General features: G+C 43.0%; 1 protein-coding gene across 2 annotated transcripts in view; it reads left to right on the top strand.

Moving 5' to 3' along the window:
* TNFSF13B (TNF superfamily member 13b) overlaps positions 1-20567 on the top strand; it is a 47719-nt gene extending 27152 nt beyond the window's left edge. For both annotated transcript variants that reach the window (XM_013053086.2, XM_013053085.2), the window contains exons 5-8: positions 1300-1356; positions 12702-12814; positions 12898-13048; positions 16834-20567. In XM_013053086.2, the coding sequence (XP_012908540.2) occupies positions 1300-1356; positions 12702-12814; positions 12898-13048; positions 16834-16946 (434 nt within the window). In that variant the 3' untranslated portion in view covers positions 16947-20567. The remainder of the gene's footprint in view (positions 1-1299; positions 1357-12701; positions 12815-12897; positions 13049-16833) is intronic.
* Positions 20568-22133: the final 1566 nt, after the last annotated feature.

Raw genomic sequence — 22133 nt, 5'->3', positions numbered from 1 at the left:
AATGTGACCACAGAGAAGCCTGTTTTTAAAGGATCACTTCAACTCTGAATAAAATACTTGTGGTAAGAAAAACTCTACACTAATATTTTCTTAATTAAAAATAGGCACGCTTAAATGGCTGTTTCATATTTTTCACAGATATTTACTGCTCTGCTTCCTTTTCCCATAGGCAGGGTTCTCATTTTGCTTTCACCTGGGGGCTTCTGTCTTTATTTGAGAGAAGCGTTCTCTGTGTCCTTGAATGCTGTCTGGAATATCATACACGTGATATGTGGTGCAAATTGAAGCTTCCCAGAAGCTTGACTGATTCTGCAGTTCCAGGGAAATCTCCCATTTTATTTTTAAAGATGCTTTCTTTCTTCTCTTCTTGGTCCAAGAGATATTACCCAAAGCCTGACTTTGGCTCCAAAGCGAAGCAGGCAGGGTCTCTATCTGACCCCGTCAGTTTCCACCACAGGCCCCAAAACAAGCTGTTTACACTTTCTGGGACTTAGTATCCCGTATGTAATTTTTAAGATTTTTGTGAAGTCGCTTGTATTTATATCTGCTCAGTAAATGTTAGAAATTGTTTTTATTTTCAGGAATAGTCATTGTATTAGCAGTAACAGTGAATTACTATTTAATGTTAACTTTTTCTTTGTTTCTGTTTTTGCTTTTTGTTTGGTTGGTTGTTTTTATTTGTTTGTTTGTTTGTTTGTTTTTTGAGAGAGAGAGTCTATGTGAGTTGGGATGCCGGGGGGGGGGGTGGGGAGGGACAGAGAGAGAGGGAGAATCTCAAGCAGACTCCATGCCCAGTGCAGAGCCTCGATCTCATGAACCTGAGACCATGATCTGAGTCAAAATCAAGAGTCAGATGCTTAATCGATTGAGCCACCCAAGCTCTCCTTCATGTTAGGCTTTTCTGAAACAAAAAAAAATCACTTTCACGTAGTCTGATAGTTTGGCTCATACATATGATGGACGGGAAGATCATGTGATAATTACTAAACCAGCCTTCTGTCCCCGCTTGACCTTCAGGCAAGTTAGATTGAACTCTAAGGATGATATAGTTGCCGTGTTCCAACAGCACATAGAGTTTTTCTAAACCATGGATTTCAAGAACATAGTATATTTTAAGTAAAAGTTATAATAAAAAATCTGGGCATGGACATCATAAAGCAGTTTGAGAACAAAGAGCAGGCTCTGTTGGAAGCAGACTTGGTTTCGTGCTTCTGGAAGAGCACCTGTGCTCCTTGTGCACTCTTACCTCTCTTACTGTTCCTCATCAAGTAACTAAAAGGATGTATTTTTGCCTTTCAGTCATTCAGGACTGCTTGCAACTGATTGCAGACAATGACACACCTACCATACGGAAAGGTAATGAGAGCCCCTCCCGTAACTTTTCTTACACGTTAGTCACTTGTAAGACTGCATTCAGACTTCATCTCGAATCCGCTGTCTGCCTGCAAACATCTCAGAATCAGATGTGAATAAGAGCCTTCAATCTCTTCAAACCGGTTGGGGAATACATGTTTAGGCTACTGTAATAATCTAACAAACAGAATTACCTTAAAGACACAAATACTTAGAAATGTAAAATAATTAGCCTATGATAGAACCAATACTAAGCCATGCTTAGGTTTTTGTTTTAGATTTTTAGAAATCACTTTGGCTTCTCTGATGACTCAAGATCGTTTTCATGAATATTAACTGGTTTTTGTTTTATTTAGGTTTTAGAACTCACAATAGGGGGAGGATGAAACTGAACAAGTCATAAACCTTTTATATCAATTACTAGTGAATATGTAATTGTGCAAATGAACATGACACTGTTATGATAATCCAATGTGAAATGATTGCTTTGTATTTTGCACGTATCAGTTGAAGACACGCGACGTTCTACGTACCGTGTGGGCTTTGGGGCTTCGTGACAAGTCAGATGTGTACTGTTCTTCACCTTCATGGAATTTACCTTTTGATGAGGGGAACCGGGGAAAACGCTAATGAACAAGTGAAATGTAAAATGATAAAATTAAGTGCAATGGGAAAAACTCCAGCAGGCGGGGGCCTGGGGAATATCTGGGCTGTGAACCAGAACAGGGAGTTCACAAGTGTCTGGGGGCTAAGCCAGGAGCCAGGAATGGGGAAACGAGAAGGAGCCCAGAGGATGGATTTGGACGGGCCTCTGTACTGAGTGCCAGGAGGGCTGTCTTACATCTGTATTTTTCTAAGGGGATGTAATTCTCCCAAATGTAGCGCAAGTACTAAACTCTTTGAAACCCTGTTATCATTTATCACTCGGCATTTTCCAAAGTTCTATCTTTGCGATTTTAGTAGGCAGTGGACTGTTTGCTAAGAATTAAAATAAAGTCCGAAGAAGACCTTAAGGACCAAAGATAAAATTTGAAAAATATAACTTAGGGAAAGTTTGGTTTATACGTTTGGCCAAAACAAAAATGCTGCCTGTCACATGGAAAGATGAAGCTGCTTTTTGGTCCTGAGTGTGAGTCTCACAGAGGACTATGTGTGATGTCCCTGTTGGTGGCTGCTCTCCACTGACCTCAGGTGCTTATCTGCATGCTTTACCCTTTAGACATGTAGGTTAGCCCGGTGAGACCAGCAGGCCTTGAGCAGCATGGGACTGTTAGTCGTTAGCGCCACTGCTTGCTGGCACCCGGTAAGGTCTGCTATGTTGTGTTTCCATTTTCACTTGTCTCACTATATTTTTTAACTTAACCTTTTGATTCCATCTGACCCATTAGTTGTTTGGGAGTGTGTTGCTTAATTTCCATGTAGTTTTGAGTTTTCCTATTTTTCTCCTGTTACTTATTCCTACTTTCACATCATTGTGGTTAGAAAAGATACTTGATATGATTTCAGTCTTCTTAAATCTGTTCAGATTTGTTCGGTGCCCTAACATTTTATTTATCCTGGAGAATTTTCTTTGTGCGCTTAGGAAGAATGCATATTCTGCTACTGTAGGATAGAATATTTGTATATCTGTTAAGTCCTTCTGGTCTGTAGTGTTGTTCAAGCACACTGTTTCTTTACTTATTTTCTTTTGGATGACCTATCCATTATTGAAAGTAGGGTATTGAATTCTCCTACCCTTACTGTGTTGCTGTCTATTTCTCATTTCAAATCTGTTAATATTTGCTGTATACATTAGGGGCTTCAGTTCATTAGGGGTAACAAGTATATATATGCTTGTTATACTTTCTTGATGAATTGATCCACTTGTCATCATATAATGACCTTCTTTGTCCCTTGTGACATTTTGTTACTTGAAGTCTATTTTGTCTATATAAGAATAGCCACTTCTTGTCTTTTTTGTTTACCATTTGTATGAAATCTCATTTTCCAGCCCTTCACTCTGAGTGTCCTTAAAATTGAAGAGAGTTTTTTGTAGGCAGAATAAAGTTGGATTTTGTTTTCCCTCCAATTCATTCAGCCACTCTATGCCTTTTGATTGGGAAATTTAATCCATTTACACGTAAAGTAGTCATTGATAGTGAGGACTTATTATCTTCCTTTTGTTAATTATTTTATGGCTGTTTTTTAGTTCCTTTCTTCCTCTCTTGATGTCTTCCTTTGTAGCTTTGTGTATTGTTATGTCTTCATCCTTTATCTTTGTATTTTGGGTGTCTACTACAGGTTTTTAAATTTGTGTTTACCATATCACTTACATAAAGCCATTTAGTTACAGTAGTTTATTTTAAGCTGATAAGAATTTATCAGCTTTGTGTATTTGTTATGTCTTCATCCTTTATCTTTGTATTTTGGGCGTCTACTACAGGTTTTTAAATTTGTGTTTACCATATCACTTGCATAAAGCCATTTAGTTACAGTAGTTTATTTTAAGCTGATAAGAATTTAACTTTGATTTAGATCTTTTTGTATTGTGTGTCTATTAACAAACTACTATAGTTATAATTCTTTTAGTACCTTGTCTTTTAATTTTTATACTAGAGTTCAGAGTGATCTATACTCATTATAGCCATTTCTGTCAGGTTTACTGGAGATTTGTTTTATCCCTTCGGTTGTGTTGGATTTTCCTTGTTCTTCACCTTCCTTGAAGAGTTGTTTTGTTGTCTATTCAGGTACCTCTCCTACTCCTCACTGACTGATTTTGACTGGGAGATACTTTTACTGGTTAGCAGTGCTTGATATTAGCCACTTTAAGGCTAGGAGCAAGGCCCACTTTGCCTCCTCCCTACCTTCCTGGAGGAAAAGAATCTGTTGTCTGTTTTTCCTCAGTCATACAAAACAAAACAAAGCAAAGCAAACTGCTGGGTATAAAAGAATGTCCTCCCCTTTTCTTTGATTCTTGCTGTTGCAGGGACCAAGCTCTTTGAATCATTCAGCACAAAGTATGGGGTGAGATGGAAACCAGTTCCAGAGAAGGCACTCTGAGAGGCTATGTGGCTAAGCATACACTCAGATCTCCCCATCACAGATGGAGGCCGTCTTCTTGGTGCTGACAAAAGCCTGTCTGGCGGAGGGACTGATGTGAATAAATTGAAATTGTTCCTCTTACCTATATAAATGTTAACTGCTTCTCAGTTTGTGCTTTACTACGTAACTCCTACTTCTTAGCTGGATTCTGAGTTTCTTTTCAGAAAGTTGGCATTTACAAGGTATTGGTACATCACTGTTTCTGTGAAGGATTGATGTGTAAGGCTTACTGTGCTGCACCTTGCTGACATAACCATTCATCCCACTGCCTTTTGCCTACATGGTTTCAAGGGAGAAATCAACTGTTAATATTATTGAGCATCCCTTATACTGGAATGATTGCTTCTCTCCTGCTGCTTTCAAGATTTTCTCCTTGTCCTTTCTTTTAGCTACTTAATTACAATTCACCTTGGTATGGATCTCTTGGAGTTTATCCTTTTTATTTATTTATTTATTTATTTATTTATTTATTTATCTATTTATTTACTTAAAGATTTCCTTTATTTGTTGGAGAGAGAATAAGCAGGGGGGAGCAGAGGTAGAAGGAGAAGCAGGCTCCCTGCTGAACAAGGAGCATGATGTGAGATTCAATCCCAGGACCCTATGATCATGACCTGAGCCAAAGGTAGATGCTTAACCAACTGAGCCACCCAGGCATCCCCATGTTAACCCTTTTTAGAATTCATTCTGCTTCTTGGATGTGTAATGCAATCTTTCTTCAAAGTTAAGAAGACCTCCTCTTATTTCTTCAAATACTCTTTCTGCTCCTTTCTGGGCTCCTTCTGGGATTCCCATAATGCAAATGTTAGTCTGATTGAGAGTCCCCTGCTCAGTTCACCACTTCCATTTCTTTTCTTTCTGCTCCTCAGACTGGATATGTTTAATTGTTCTATTTTCAAATTTGTGGATTCTGCCTTCTTCCTGCTTAATTTGATCTGTAACCTCTCTACTGAATTCTTTATTTTAGCTATTTTACTTTCTAGCTCTCATGTTCTATTTGGTTCCTTTTTTAACAAAATATTTTTTATTTGTTTACTAAGAGTGTCCATTTGTTTATACATAATTCTCCTAGTCTTCTTAAGCTTTTTGTCTATGGTTTCCCTTCACTCTTTAAGCATATTAAAAGATGTAAATCTTTGTCCAGTAAGTTCAATATCTGGGTTTCCTCAAAATGGTTTTGCCAATTTCTTTTTTTTCCTTGGAATGGCCCATAATTTTCTGTTTGTTTTATTTGCTTTTGTCAGTCTGCTGTCCCTTGTTCCAGAAGGCTATGTGTAGTAGACATCTTTAAAGTTTTTGATTGACACCAGGCTGGGGATTTGCTCCTATCAGAAAGAAATCTCTAAGCAGGGGCACCAGGGGTGGGAGAGAGCAGTCAGTAAGACATCTGACTCTTGGTTTCTGCTTGGGTTGTGATCTTGGGATCATGTAATCAAGTCACACATCAGGCTCTATGCCCAGCATGAAGTCTGCTTAAGACTCCCTCTCAGTCTCCCTCTCCCCCTCCCTGTTCTCTCTCTAAAATTAAATAAATCTTGAAAAAAAAAAAGAAAAGAAAAAAAAAGAAAGAAAGGAAATCTCCAGACAGGTCAAAATGCATAGCCACAATGATTTGAGAACAAAGTAAGTATTATACTCAATAGTTCCAGCAAGGTGACCCCTAGAACTCAGGGCTTCATCTCCCTAGCTGCTGCTATGTTGGAGAATGGGAGATGGCAAGTGTGTAAGCAAAAATACAATACTTCCATAATGAAATTTAATAGCCTTTTTCTTTTTTCATTAATTACTGTCTTGGTTGCTGTAACTTTTTTTTTATTAGATTTCATGTATCCAAAGATGTTGATTCTGTAAGTTTTGCCAGCTTAATTGCTATTCTGGTGGAGGGACTGATTATTTGAGCTTTCTACGCTGCCATTTTATATGACATTACTCTGACATCTATAATTACATCTTTAGGGAATATCTATTGACCACTCTGGTCTAGAATAAAATTAATATGATTCCTCTTAATTCTACATATTCCTCCTCTCCCCTACCATACATTTTTGGGGTACCAATGTTATATTTCTATATGTTATGTATGTACTATTAAAATATCTATGTTTCTATCCATTGAGGTCAACTTTAATACACAGCCTTGGAGCCCCAGGTATTACAAATGAGGCAGTTGAATGAATTTACTACCAATATTTTTCCTCCTCTACTTCTCTGTATTTGTAAATTTTATAATTTCTACATTGTCATGACATAATACTGTTTCCTTCTTTTCTTTCAAGTCATTCTCTTTATGTACTTTTGTGTTCAAACCATTCTTTTTATGTGCTTTTTGCTTGGTTTTACAGATAAATGTAGTCAATACCTAACCCAAGTGCTTTTATTGTGCTTTCCTCATTCATGTCTTAGTTTCCTGAATTTCACTCTATTTTACTCAAAATGGGCTCAGGAGAAAAATGTTCACTAAGCTTCTGCACTGATAAAGCTCTATCTTTGTAGTTTCTATATGTTAAGGACAGATGGCTAGATACAAAATCCCCAGTTTCCCCTTTATTTATTTGAGTTGTAGGAATTTCTCCACTCTCTTTTGGCATTAAATGCACTTTGAAGAGAACAAAGGTAAGAGAAATATTTCTTCTTATAAGTGGCTTGACTTTTTTGCCTGATTTTACAAAGAATTATTTATTTACCTTTAAAAGTCAGTACTTGTTTTATTCTATATCTCAGGGTTGACTGCTGAGTAGGTAGCACAACAGCTCCCAAAGACATCTACAGTCTCATCCCTGAGACTTTCGAATATTGTAGGTCACACAGGAAAGGGCGCTTTGTAGGTGTGATGAAGATAAGAGATTTGGGGGAACTACCCTGGCCGATCTGGGTGAGCCCAGGGTAATGACAAGTGTCCTCGCAGAGCAACTTGGTCTGGTCAGAGTCAGAGAGGTGATGTGAGGTTGAAATTCAAGATGGGAATGATGGGTTTGGTGCCTGGGAAGACAGAGGAGGCCAGGAACCAAGGAAAGCAGGAAGACTGTGGGAGCTGGAAAAGGCAAGGGTTGGGCTCTGCAGCTTCCAGAAAAAACATAGACTTGCCAACACCTTGATTTTTGCCCAGTGAGACTTCTGATGTTTTGAACTGTGAGATACTAAATGTCTGTTTTTTAAGCCACTGAATACTTGATGGTTTGTTATAGCAGCAACCCACAACTAATGAAGCTATCTTGAATCTACTTTCCTGGCCTGAGGGGCACCCCTTCATCTGTGGTGGCTCTGCTTGACTTTTGTTGTGGCTTGTTTTGTCTGTCAGGGTTCCAATTACTTGTATGTGCTTGTTCTTGACCTGTCTTATAGCTCCTATATACTTTATAGTTCTAGATGTATTTTTCAAATTCTAAACTCTTTATTTCTTTGTTTTTGCAATACCTGTTTCCCATTCTGAAACTTTTATTTTCATTTCAATGATTTATTTATTTATTTTTAAATTTTATTTATTTATTTTGCCTCCTCGCCTCCCACGTTCTTCTAGCCAACATGGAAATTTCCTGGACTGTGAGTTTGCAGAGATTTCTGTGTGCCTACGAGGGCTTCTTCACCATTAGAGAGTTGATTCTTGCTGGTTTTTTGTAAGTTGACCAATGCCAGGACCTTTCACTGTTTTCTGGCTGCACCCCTCCCCTTCCACACCCAGCCCCAGTGTGAGCCCCTGACTTCTGGCAGCCTGTACAGCTACTCTGGAGAACATCTGTCTGCTTCTTTCACATGACCCAATAGGAGGTAAAAAAGGACAGATGTTATTTCCACAATCGTGTTGATTGCAGAAGTCTCGTTTGTTTCTGCCTTGCCATCTAATTATTTCATATAGGCAATGATGAACTTTACTTTCAATATCCCAGTAGAATTTTAACACTTGATGACTCCCTTCTTGAAATACACGCTGCCCTTGGTTTATTTCTCTAATCATTTCCTTACCCTTTGGGCCATTCCTTTTTAAATTTCTTTGAAAACTACTACTACTACTACTACTACTACTACTACTACTACTGCTACTACTACTACTACATTTAAATGTCTTTCCTCAATAGAGATGTCCTTCAGTCCTCCAGTACAATCATATTCTCTTTTCATTCTTCTTTTTCCTTTGGTGTTTTTCAGTGCTACTATGTCGTCACTTAGCAGGTATGTGCTGATGGTTTAAACATAGATCTTTAGCCCAAACCACTTAGCTCCAAGCCCATATACACTCTGTCTTTTTAACATATCTTCCTTCAACTTGGTGACATCTCAGCCTAGACCATAGGACTTGTCCCCACATTTCCTCCTCTAGCAATCCTATTCCAGTGAGTGTGACGACTGTGTCCTCGGTTGTTTCAGGCAGAATTTTAGGTGGCATTCTTATCTCTTCCCTCTGACTCAGTACATTAATCTCAAAACTCTGTCAGTTATTCCCCATGAACATAACCTGAATAAATCCATTCCCTTAAATTCCCATCTTCCCAGACCCCCATCATCTCTCCCCTTGGCTGGTTTCCTTGGCCCCCATTTTGTACCTTTTCTTGTCTGGTAACCACAAAGTGATTATAGCCCAACCGGGGCCTCCAATGGCCCTTCATATAACTCAGCCTCCATGGCCCTGCCTGGCTGCGCGTGCTCTCCTGACTCCCCTGCTCTGCCCCAGCTACAGAATCACACCTGTCATAACTGTGGGTTTCCATGCCAAAAAGCACTCTTTTTATATTAAAAAAATTACTACTTCTTGAATTGGTTGACATAATCTGCCTTCTAAGAAAGTATTATCATTATCTTATCCCCTAAAACTATTTTCAGCAGCTGTATGATACTAAGATTAAAAAATCAGAAAGGTAGCCAATTGACAGCTTCTCTCTGTAGCGTTTTTGCAGTTACTGTGGGAGGTAACACCAGAAGTATGGATGTTTTCAAGGAAATCTGTTCATAAAGTAAAATTTAAAAAAAAAAACAAGTATTCATGAAATACATCTGATTTTTCTTTTTTTTGTTCAAGATTTAATTGGGCATTTTTAAATTTTTTTAAATTTATATTCAATTAGCCAACATATAGCCTCATTTGTTTTTGATGTAGTATTCAATGATTCAGTAGTTGCACATAACACCCAGTGCTCATCATATTTCTATAAAATGTTATCAACCTAAAATTTATGTTTTCATGTAAGTCAGATCACGAAAGACGTACTCTTCTTAAGAGCAGATGCTTTCAAATATAGTGTAAATGATTTTCACATGTTAATACTGGCATTCTGTTGATTTCATTTCATTATTATTGTACACATCCATTTTAAGTTTTCAGAGACATTTAAATACCCCAAGTATTTACAGCTCCATGGAGCTGGGAAGTTCAGGCTTTATACACCACAGCACATCTGTGTTTAGCTGTGGACTAATGGAGATAAAGAGAAGCAGTAACTCTTGGAGTTTACTTACAAATTCTCAAATATTTATTGGTGGCGATGCATTCCAGTTTAGAAAAGCATCCTCTGGAATGGGTTCTTTATGCATATTTTTTTGTCAGCCTTTATCCATCGTCTAATTAGTGTGCTAAAAGTCTCAGTAAATTTTAAGATGTAGAAACGTTATAATATTTATGCTTAAGTTATAATCACTTTAGCTCTTAATGTATTCTTTCATCTGTTTTCTTAATGGATCTGAGATTCACTCCACATGTACCCCCTGAGTGCAGACCCCGGGCAGGGCTGTGTTCTTGGCGTTTGGCCTCATGCAGTGCGGTCCATGGGTGTGCGTGCTGGTGTATGTGTGTGTGCACTGTGTGTGTGCAGGGAACAGGAATACAGACAGTACATACAAACCAGTAACCATGGACTGTCTCTAATAAGAATATTTCCAGCAAGGTAGGATGAAATGCTAAAAGAACATGTCAAGAGAACATAAGAATATACCTAATAACTACTTCTTTTGCTTTCTGTTCTGACAATGCGGCAGTGAAAGTTGGTACAAGCTGGCTCACTAATTTTAAAGATGTAAAGAAAAGCCTTTCCTCAAGAAATAGGAAATCAACTTAAAGTATTGGAAAAAAAAATGTGCAGCCAAGAAATACCTCCAGCCAGGATACGAGCAAGCAGGTTTGGAAATGAGCCTGTCCCTTCACCTCCTGAGTATGTCCTACGTCTGTGGTAGCTTCCATCTCGCACAGTTCCGGCAACCAGCTCATGAAACCCTTTCAGAAATAAATGAATAAATAATATGATGCTTTTAAAATGCAGCGGGATGCTTGTGGGCAACTGTATAGCACACCACCATTTTGAGTTAGTTTATGTCTAAAGTTGAGGTCATTAATTCAGTGACGCTTGGCTGCCTGTCCCCTAGGGGCATCATCTCAGGCTGCAGAAGGCAGCAGGGAGCTGACTTACAGGGTCCCGAGGTCAGAGAGGTCCCAGTCTCAGGCATGTGCTGTTTTGGAGGGAGAAAATGTGCTCGCTGGTCGGAGCATCCGACAGGTGTCCTCAGGACCACTGAGGCCCCTTTCGTCATCCGCTGCATTTCACAGCAGTCACAACACGAGAATTCATTCTTCCCATGTTTTGGGCAGTCTGCGTTTAAAAATGCCGTGAGCACAGATCTCACTTAAACCAACAGAAAACGATGGTATTGTCATCTTCCCACTGCCTTGCTGCTGTGTCAAAACGGGATGACAAGATTGCCTCTGCGACGTGTCCCTGAGGAGACCTTTCCTCCAGAGACTGTCCCCTTCCAGTGGGGCACCGGAGGGCTTCCATCCAAGTCCAGTTTCTTCACGGGCCTTCCTGGGAACAGCAGAGCTGGGTGACCAGGCCTGCCGAGCACTGGGGGGCCCTCCTCCCTCCCCATGGGAAACAGAGGCGCGTCCTGTGAGCACACAAGAGGACGGACAAGACCACCTGTGTCCACAGGCACCTGTGGCTCCTTCCGTGGTCTCCCTCACAGCCGCCTGTCTTCCACCTGTGGGCCATGCCGACGTGGAGGGCTGCGAGAGGCAACAGATCTCAGATTCACAGTGTCCTTCGCTTTGTGTGATCACCTCAGGCTCTTTACTTCTCTGAAGTGTTGAGAAAATATGGGGTTTTTGTTTTATTCTCTTCCCTCCTGAATCCTATTCGGAAAAAGCTCAGACAGGATGGGTTTGGGGGAGCTAGCTGAGGCAGGGACGCTCACTCAGCCGTTCCTACCGTGCCACCCCCTGACAAAACTCCACAGGAAAGTTGTTCTTGAAACTCAACCCAGGACAAGTCGTTCTTCCCAGAACTTCTGGCATATCGTCTTTATTATTTCCCTCTTTGCTGTGGCCGAGGTGAAGCCTGGGGACATGCGTTGTCCAGCATTATCCATTATAAGGAACATTTTTAGATTATTTTAGACCACAGTTTCATTTCACTGTTTTCTCTCCTTATATTACCACTTCCCTAATCTTCTTTTCACTTGTTAGATGCCATTTTATTTATGCCCCTGCATTCTTGACCTAGCCTCAGTTTTACCCTTTACTCTGGTATTTTTACACGATGGTGAGAAATCCAGGGAATTTAATGCTGTGAATTCACAGGAGAGGGTGTTTGTCCCTGAGCATGGTGTTCCCACGCCAGAGGGAGGTCCCCCTCCTGTCTACCCGTTTCTGTAGCCGCTGGCGGCTCTGTGTCCCCTTCCTTGGGCTCTTGTCTTTGCGGACCCCCCCACGACTCCCCCATGAAATCTGAGGGCTCACAGAGGAGAATGTGTGTGCTGACCTGGAAGCACTTCAACTTGGATATCGCAGAGGACTATTGCCGAGTTCCTTGACCTTGTCCTCGTAGAGGCTGTGTCTTGGTCCCTTCCCTCGCTGCCCTGAAGCCCAGTTACGGTGCCTGGTGGGGAGGGGGCCTCCCCAGGCCCCTCGCTAAAGTCTCCCATCCTAACTCGGTCCTCTCCGGGAACCAAAGGAAAACCAGAAAACCTCTGTGAGTGTGTCATTCAGAGACATTTGGTCCGTTTGGCCCCATCCAGACCAGGCTTTCTGGCGAACGTCGCTGAAATACACAAGATTTGAAGAAAACACAGACTTTGCTTGAGATGTACTGGCCCTCGGGTCCCCAAATACAGGGGTGCGGGAGGTCGTGTGCCCAAAACCACTGCTGAAACACCAGGAGAATGTCCTGATGGTCTCCTTTGTCTCTTTTGTAAAAGATGAATTTCTCCTCTAAGTTTCAGACTCCGGTTTAGCGGCCAAGCAGACGTGGAAAACCGCTCTTCTCACCAGTGCTCTGTCTTCATCACAGGGGCTTACACATTCGTTCCGTGGCTGCTGAGCTTTAAAAGAGGAAGAGCCCTGGAGGAGAAGGAAAACAAAATCCTGGTGAAGGAAACGGGTTATTTCTTTATATATGGGCAGGTAGGTTCCCTGCCCCCTGCTGCCTCCGCCTGTTTCTCTCTGCTGTGCTCACTTCTGACCCGCGTCTCTGGTTTGTTCCTCAGGTTTTATACACCGATAACACCTTTGCCATGGGACACCTAATACAGAGGAAGAAAGTCCACGTCTTTGGGGACGAATTGAGTCTGGTGACTTTGTTCCGATGTATTCAAAATATGCCTGAAACACTACCCAACAATTCCTGTTATTCGGCTGGTAAATAACAATTCTGTGTAAATAGAAGGACGGTTCTCGGTATGCTGTGCGGCGTTTGTTCTCTGGAAGGATAAGCTAGCTCTTTTGAGTCGAAACGGATACAATCATTAGTAATGGTTTTATCGTTCTTCTGTACATGGAGAAGGGGCCGTAACGCGCTGGCGATCAGCACGGAGAGCAGTTCCAAGCTGCATTTCCTTCCGTAGATAACGCTGCGTAAGAACCCAGGGAATGATTACCATGTGCCAGGCATCCTTGTCTTATCCTGACCTGGGCTCCTTCGTCCGACCACCGCCCCCCTGACCCCCTCCCCGCCCCGTTTAAGGGAGGCGGCATCTGAGACACAGAGAGGTAGCTCATGCTTCCCCAGAGGGCACAGCTTCCAAGTTCCAGAGCCTGGATGAAACCAACAGGTCTGACCCCAGAGTGGGAGCCCCCAAAGCTTTTCTTGTTTGTGTTTTTGTTTTATGTGCTGCTGAAGACATGTCCTTAACCAAATCAAGGGTCTGGTCAGGTTGCCCGGCGGCTTTCTCTCCCTCTCCCTCTCCTTCAGGTGACATGTGCTGCACATAGGCCAGACAGGTGACTTTGGGAGGGGAGTTTGCAGGAGCGAGGCTCCTTCGGCTCGGGGCAGTGAGGATGAGGAGAGGAAGGAAAGGGAAAGGGAGGACTTTGTTCCCATCCGGTCTTCAGGCTGTTCTTGCAACAGAGTCTTCATTTTATTTTGGGGGTAAATTCATCAAAGCTGGTATGAGGGGAGAAAAAAAAACATATTAGCCTTGAACACATTTTTTCCTCTCTGGTGATTTGACACATCCACTGAGAACCCTGAGGCATGTCTTCAGTTCCGTATTCCCTGAAACACAGGCCCGAGGCCTGGCCGCCTCCTCTGAAGCCCTAAGTTTCAAAGGCGTTTGCTACCGAGTGCACAATCACTCATCAGGAAGGAAGGGAAATTGGAGGGAGTGTCCTCGTGGACCCGCAGCCATGAACAGCTGTAAGGGGATGATGAGGAAGTGTGTTGAATTCAAACTCCCTAATTTTCATAAAGAGATGTTCCCCTGCGCTCAGCGATGACCAGTATCCTGGCATTGCAGAAAACCCACAGAAAGGCACGGCCACCCCGTCTGGACTGACTCTAGGCACAGCAGTACTCAACACGGACTGTGTCTGCTCATTGCCCTTCAGTGCTCCTGCCCTCCGCCACGCCTCCCCGGGGCCTCAACTTTGAAGACTAGTTTATTGGACCTTTGGGCTGTGCCCCGGTGCCAGAGTGTAGGTTAGGTAGGAGAACCGTTCTCCAGGACATTCCGGGTTGCAGTGCTCATCTGTTCTAGGGCCAGTCTGTTTCAAACCAGTTAGTATATAAGAGCCGGACATGCTCCCATACATCATAACCTGGGAAAAAATGCAAACGGTCCCTTGGAAGAGCCCAGCTGGCACCAAACACTGGTCTTACGCACAGCTGGATCGCGCTGTTTCCCTCTCAAATCGAGTGTCTGTTGTAGAAGTGACAGCTCAGCTGCTGCGATCGGGAAGGACTGGAAGAGCCAATAACTCAGAGTTAGAGTTTCAGACAGAACCTTCTTGAAAACTGTCAGTTCACGCGGCCTTTATTTTGCGTTAGTATTACTTAATGCTCCGTGATCGATAGCTTTTGTTAAAATACTAGATTCTCTTCAGTCTCTATGATAACAACTGATCTATTCAACAAGTAAATTCCAGCTTTTTTTTTTTATTGTTTTATGTAGTCATCAAATGCTTTGCTAATCCTAAAAAGTGTGCATGTTACCCTTCGCAATACCTGAAACTATGTTCTTTTGTTTGTTGTCTGTCATAGTCCATGACAAAAAAACAAGATCCTTGGAGACAGAATCTTCTGTCATTCTGATCACAGCCCTGTGCGTGTCTAGAAAGGTGTCTGGTACATCGTAAGTTCCGATAAGTAAACACTGACTAGCTGTCGCCTGAGGAGATCTGGGTGCTTTGGGCCTGATGGATGTTAACATACATAATGTCGTTCGTGTAAATACATTTTCAGGGCATCTTCGTGAAAATACAACTGCTTTTTTAAATTGTTGGTTGAAAATAGGAACAACATCGATAGTAATTTGTTTGTTACTTTCTTTGTTTCTTCTCCCCTAATCATCCTTTCTTCTCTGTCATCTTTGTCTTTTAAAACGGGTCCCCACGGATGTACCGAGGGTAGTTCCTGAATTGTATTCTGTGTTCCTGAATCACAGAACACATCCTTGTAAAATAGGCACATACAGATTTATTAGTTAGTTTTGAGAAGCTAAGTATTTTATTGCTTTTGATTATGAGGACAAATATGGTCATTTAAGGGAACGTGGAAACAAAGAAGACTGTCAAAAATAATTCAAATGTCTCCTAACCCCATGGTCTGGACTCCAGAGAAACACTATGTTAATGGATGGGTTTTGCTGATAAGTGGTGTTTTGTTTTTTGTCTTCCTAGTAATATACACATATTTATTTATTTATTTATTTTTATTTCTTTTCAGCGTAACAGTATTCATTGTTTTTGCACCATACCCAGTGCTCCATGCAATCTATGCCCTCTATAATACCCACCACCTGGTACTCCGACCTCCAACCCCCCCGCCACTTCAAAACCCTCAGATTGTTTTTCAGAGTCCATAGTCTCTCATGGTTCACCTCCCCTTCCAATTTACCCCAACTCCCTTCTCCTCTCCATCTCCCCATGTCCTCCATGATATTTGTTATGCTCCACAACTAAGTGAAACCATATGATAATTAACTCTCTCTGCTTGACTGATTTCACTCAGCATAATGTCCTCCAGTCCTGTCCATGTAGATACGAAAGTTGGGTATTCGTCCTTTCTGATGGAGGCATAATACTCCATAGTGTATATGGACCACATCTTCCTTATCCATTCGTCCGTTGAAGGGCATCTTTGGAAGACCATTCCATGCTCTTGGATCGGAGGAACAAACATTGTTAAAATGTCTATACTGCCTAGAGCAGTCTTTACTTTTAATGCCATTCTGATCAAAATCCCACCACTATTTTTCAAGGAGCTGGAGCAAATAATCCAAAAATTTGTATGGAATCAGAAGAGACTCTGAATTGCTAAGGAGATGTTGAAAAACAAAATAAAACTGGGGGCATCACGTTACCTGATTTCAAGCTTTACTACAAAGCTGTGATCACCAAGACAGCATGCTACTGGCATAAAAAATATACACATTTTATATGCACATTCAGTGCATATTTATGTGATATCTATGCAGTTTATACATCTGCATAGTGTGTGTGTACTTTGTGTATTCTATTTTGTATTTTTATTTAACATCATTTTTTTTGTATTTCTATTTTGTTTTTATGTAACATCATTATTTTTTTAACACTGTTATAAACATTTTTGTCAATAAAATGAAGCAAAACCACTTTTAACCACATAATATCCCAAGGAGGGATGTGCTATGATCTGACTTTTTTTCTTCTTCAAATAAAACATTGGTTTCTGTTCAGAGTCTCATCTTATAGACAGTAGGTGAGAAATACATTTATTTGTGTCTGCTGTCTTTCTGCTCATTTGCTTTAGCTTTTTGTTTGTTTTTTACTCTGGTCTTAGGCCGGTGGAATTGTAACTGGTTTGCAGTCCGCTGGTGTGCCTTGAAGTGTGAATGCGTAGGTTAACATTTCCCCCAAACAGCATCGTTTTATCCAGTGCGCCCCCACCCCCCTGCGTCCCGCGCCGCACGCCCGCTCAAAGTCCCTGTGCATCCCTTGTTTTCCAGGCATCGCGAGGCTGGAGGAGGGCGACGAGCTGCAGCTCGCAATTCCGCGGGAGGACGCCAAGATATCGCGAGACGGCGACGCCACGTTTTTTGGGGCCTTGAAGCTCCTGTGACCCGCGGACACCTGCGCCGCGGCCGGGTCCTTCCTCGCTCCGCGCCTCTGAGGAGGAGACGCTCCCCGGGAAACACCCGAAGGGAGAAAAGCAGTGGTTGACTCGCCTTTTCTGGGAGCTGCTTATTTTGATTCCCTGACACTAGACCAAACAGGAAATTTCACGGACAACCGCAGCCCGGGGATGACCTGGGGACGCCCGGAAGCGGCCGTTCCGGGGAGACCCAAGGGAGGCCGCCCGCTGCGAGCCGGCTGGGCGCGGTCGCGCTCTCGCTCGGCCTGGCGGGGCCGGTGGCCGGGGCCGTCGCCCTTTCCTGCGAACGACAGTCCGTCGTGTCCTCCTGCGAACGACAGTCCGTCGTGTCCTCCTGCGAACGACAGTCCGTCGTGTCCGCGGGGCGCTGGGCCGTTCCTGGGAAACCGCCGCGGCCCGCCCGAGGCTTCACGTGACATAGAAATATGCCGTGTCCTTCCGCCGTGAACGTGCGGAGAAGTGTTTTATGAGAAAGAAAAGGGAAAAAAAAAAAAATCTTGCATTTGGCACATGAAAAAGTACCTAAAAGCTTACACGGAGATACATTAAGCTCTTGCACTTAAAACGCAGGCACTATTTGAATTCCTCCAGTTTACTTCAAGTCCGCCCTTTTTATCTGTAACATTGTATCACCGGCTGCCCTTTTTATCGGTAACATTGTATCACCGGCTGCAGCACCAGACATTTTTCGCAGGAGGGAAGTCATTCTCTCTGGCGTCTACACTTAACTTGTATATTTTTTCTAGCTAATGTCAGTCACTTCAGAAACTTTACTGTGGGGTAATTCCAGTTCTTACGTACACGAGCATAGAGTGAAAAAATAGCCGTGATTGTTCTTCTGTAAAAATCAAATCTCCAATGGAAGCTAATGAATACCTTTATAATAATGGGATCTATTTGCCTTTTATTTCTTAATCTTCTGTTTTAAACTGCTGCTATTATAAAGCACACCCATGTTATTAGGTTTATGGAAGTTGAACTGTCGTTAAAGTTCTTGGCGTCCGGAAAGGTGTTCGTGCCATGTGCTTGTTACCCGGCTCTCGATACACCAGAAACATCACCTTCTTTCCACCTAATAGAGAATCGTACTCACAAACGCTGTCACAACCGTCTTTATGACATCAATCTCCCTTGTTCTGCTTCTCTTTTTACAAAAAAGAATTTACTTCATTAAACAATTTCCGTCTCTCGTTTAAACAGTAGGTGGAAAAAATAGACCCCGATCTAGATTCATTTTCTCCAGTCCACATTGGAATGCTCTTCCAAACAAAACAAGACGATTTGTACTTTGTGTCTAAGATGTCTAAGATGAAACGTTTAAAACTCTGATTACCACAATTTTGGATTTTTTTGTTAAAATCAAATGTATTTTCAAACTTACTGTGTTACAATATTATAGTTAAAAAGTACAGGGAGAGCAGAAGCCCTGATCTACGAGGTGAGTCATTGTCCTCATGTTGCTGCTAACTTGAATTGCAGAAGAGAAAATCTCAGTGCCTTCTGGCTGGCTTTTTGATGGAGTTTGCTTAACACCCTTCATCTTTCGGTTTCTCTCCATGTAACTAAATGACGTTTTAAAAATTCAGTGCTGAGGTGTCTGGGTAGCACAGCGGTTGAGCCTCCGATTCTTGGTTTCAACTCAGGTCACGATCTCAGGGTCATGGGATCGAGCCCCACAACAGGCTCCACGCTCAGCGGGGAGTGTGCTTAAGTTTCTCCCTCTGCCCCTGCCCTTCCCCCTTCCCCTGCTGCGGGCACCTACACACTCTCTCTCTCAAATAAACAAATAAATCTTTAAAAATGAATAAATAAATAAAACAGTACATACCATAAAACATTATTAAGTAATATGCGTTAGGGTAGGAAACAAAGCATTTGAGGTCATGCATAGCTTATATATTTCAAAAAGGATTTGTTCACATCAGTACAATAGATAGATAGAAAAGAAGCAATTCTTGGAGTGTCTGGGTAAAGAAGGTAGTGCTCCGGCTCAGCAGGCTTTCCCGTCAAGCCGTTCATCTCCACCCGGCTCTCCCGTGTTCCTCTTCAATGACTGAGCGCAGTCTATGGGCAGATGCTGCCTTCTGCCACATAAAGCGTCCTTAACTTTTACTTTGCTTTGAGTTTAAACCAGCATTGAAATGTAAATCATGTCTTCCTCATGCGTGAAATTGTGAGGGAAGTCAGGGAGGTTCTCTAAGAGTTTATTTAACAGTGAGGAAACAGGACAAAGAGGAGGTAGTCCCATAGTGGGGAGAGTGGGAGGCGGGGTCTTCCCGGCAGCACTGGGTCCAGCGTCTCCCTTTCCCTAGCTTTCTCCCAATTTTCTTCAGGAAAAATGATGTCATAGTGAGATTTCCTATAACAGAACGTTTCTAAGGTTCACTGTATGGACCCAGACCCCAGACAGTTGTCTTATAAGCAAACTTAGAAAGGATGCTGGGAACTAAGCACTTGAGTATTGACTTGCTCACCTGCGTGGGACAGAGGGACAAGCCAGCAAGCCCCCATGAAGTGACGGGCAGCCCCACCTGGGTCCTGGAGAGACCGATGCACCGTCTCAGCTGGGGTGCAGAGAAAGGATTGGTTTGGGGGATAGCAGTGGACTGTCAGAAGAACTTATGGGATCCTATTGTAACGTGAGCTATGAATCACACTTGCTGTCCTGGGACTGAGGTTGTAACCCGTGAACGACGCACCAACACAGGCGGCTGATGCGTTTGCTTTGGCTTCTGATTTGCTAATATAAAAATCTAGACTTGTTTCATGAAAACAGGACATTTAAACATTCTATGAATATTCTCCAAAAATATTTGGGGAAACCTATGTACACATTTCTGTTGGACTGACACCTAGAAATTGAATTGTTGTGACAGAGGATGCGCCTCCAAAAATATTTGGAGAAACCTATGTACACATTTCTGTTGGACTGACACCTAGAAATTGAATTGTTGTGACAGAGGATGCGCCTATGTTCAGCTTCAGTAAATACTGCCAGAGAGATCTCTGAATGATAAACAGTTAACAGAAAATCGCACCAAACCAGGCTGTTGGAGGCAACAACCCATTGGGCTAATTTCTGGTGGCCCGCTGCAGCCACGCAGGCGAGCACTGGGCTGCAGACCGCACGGGACTCTCTTTTTCCACCTGTCCTGTGCCTGGCCCCACACCAGGATGCTGGCGATTATCAAATACACTTTACTGCTGATTACCTTTGGGCATATTTGCTTTCACAAATCAGTTCTGTAACTTTGTATGCATTGGGCTAATTTTACAAACGAATCATTGGTTAAAAGGAAGTGGCCCAAGGTCCCCAGTCTTGCTATCAGGGCAGCTGCTCCTTTGGGGTTCCTTGTCTTCCATGGGTGAAGCATGGGAGTGAGGGGCCCCATAGGGGGGTCAGCGATGCCACACTTGGGGGCTGTCCCTGCTCAGCTATGGCCAGACCAACTTTTTAGGTTTGGTTTGAGGTCCTCACCATCACCACTGTCCTTATTCAAGTAAACTAAGTCTTTGGTTATTTTAAAATTAATGCAATGAAATTATGTTTTAGATCATTATTATTAAAAATAAAGACAATCAAATAAAATCATATATGCATATTAATAATGTAGCACGAGTATGGATTTCTTGCTTATATAGACTTATTTTACAATCTTATTGTAACTAGCCCAAGGGCTAGTTAACTTGTCATTTTAGAGGAATAAAGAAAGGAGAACTACAATGCAAAAATACTGATACACCTGGGATGCAAGAACAATTTCGGTGTCACCTTTTCCCTCTACATTAAACTAGCAATAATCTTTTTCACAAATGCACATACACGCACACACACCATCACACACACTGCAACACAGGCATGTGCGAGCGCACACACACACGCGCACACACACACACACACACACACACACACTAGAAAGCAGCTCTTCTAGAGCACTCCAGAGGCTCCTAATCTTGGTTTAATCCTCTGCTGCTCCGTCTTGAGATTTGTAATAATTTTTGAGGAAGGGGTCTTGCATTTTTGTTTTGCCCTGGGCTCTGCAAATTAGGGAGCTGTCCTGTCCCGCTTGAAGCTCTTGGAGAGAAGGACAGGATGGCAAGTAAGGGCATGTCCCTAGGGGTGTGCCCTGGAGTTCAAGGCCCTGGAAGGCTGTTTGTTCAGTGGTTGTATCCTTTAGGATCCGGGGATAGCAGTCCTGCTGAACTCCCCCAGCTGCCGGGAGAAACAGATGAACATGTGAAAACACCTAGACGGGTACCTGGCACATTACACATGCTAAATGTTGTTGCTCGAAAGATACACACACACACACACACACACAAAGAAGGGAGGGATTGCAAATGGAATTCGAAAGAAGTAAAGAGACGTGCACTGTTTGGTTTTATTTTAGCAAAAGATCCAAAGCTAAATCTGGTTTTGTTTGGTTTTAAGAGACCTTGAATAGACCCAAAATAAAAAGAGAAGAAAGAAAGGAGAACCAGAAAGCACCTACCCGTGCCCCCGCTCGGGCTGGGGAATACCACTGTCCATCCGCCTTCAGTCCCAGAAGGACACTTGCCTCTACCTTACAGTGCCCTGAGACAGACAGCAGCTCTGACTACGTCCTGCCCTGGAGGCTAAGTATTTCCAGGATTTAGGGGACGGGTGGGGCCCGAGTGTCAGTGTGGGAGCCAAGGCTTTTCTAAATTTAACCCCACTGGAGTCAAAGAACCAGGATCCCGGGATCAGGTGGGAGAGGCTAGACAACGTCGTGGGGGAGGGGAGAGTTGCGGAGAAAGAAAACGTCCGCAGGAAGGAGATTGCCGGGCTCTGGGGACACCCGTCCCAGTCCCACCTGCAGGTGTGAGCAGGGACAAGGGACTCCGGGACCCAAGGGACCAGGGACTCTGCCCGCACCCCCGGCCTCGCCCCCCACGGGGTTCCCTCCAAATGCCGAGGAAACAGCTGACCCTTCTAGCGAGTCTCGTCGGGGAGGGCGCGACCTGCGGGGCCCGCGGGCACCCGCTGGGGCGGGCGGACACTCAGTGCGAGCGGGAGTCATGCGGGCATGGAGCCGGCTGCGTTGGAGCTGAGCTGCCTTCCAGGCACGCCGGCTGCTTCCCGCACGGCGCTGACTCCCTTGGACGTTAGGACCAACTGATGACGGGTCACGT

This window comes from Mustela putorius, unplaced genomic scaffold (assembly GCF_011764305.1).
Source record: "Mustela putorius furo isolate JIRA1106 unplaced genomic scaffold, ASM1176430v1.1 tig00000551_pilon_pilon_pilon, whole genome shotgun sequence".
Lineage (NCBI taxonomy): Eukaryota > Metazoa > Chordata > Mammalia > Carnivora > Mustelidae > Mustela > Mustela putorius.
Note: the sequence above shows the minus strand (reverse complement) of the source record. Positions and strands in the feature narration are given on the sequence as shown.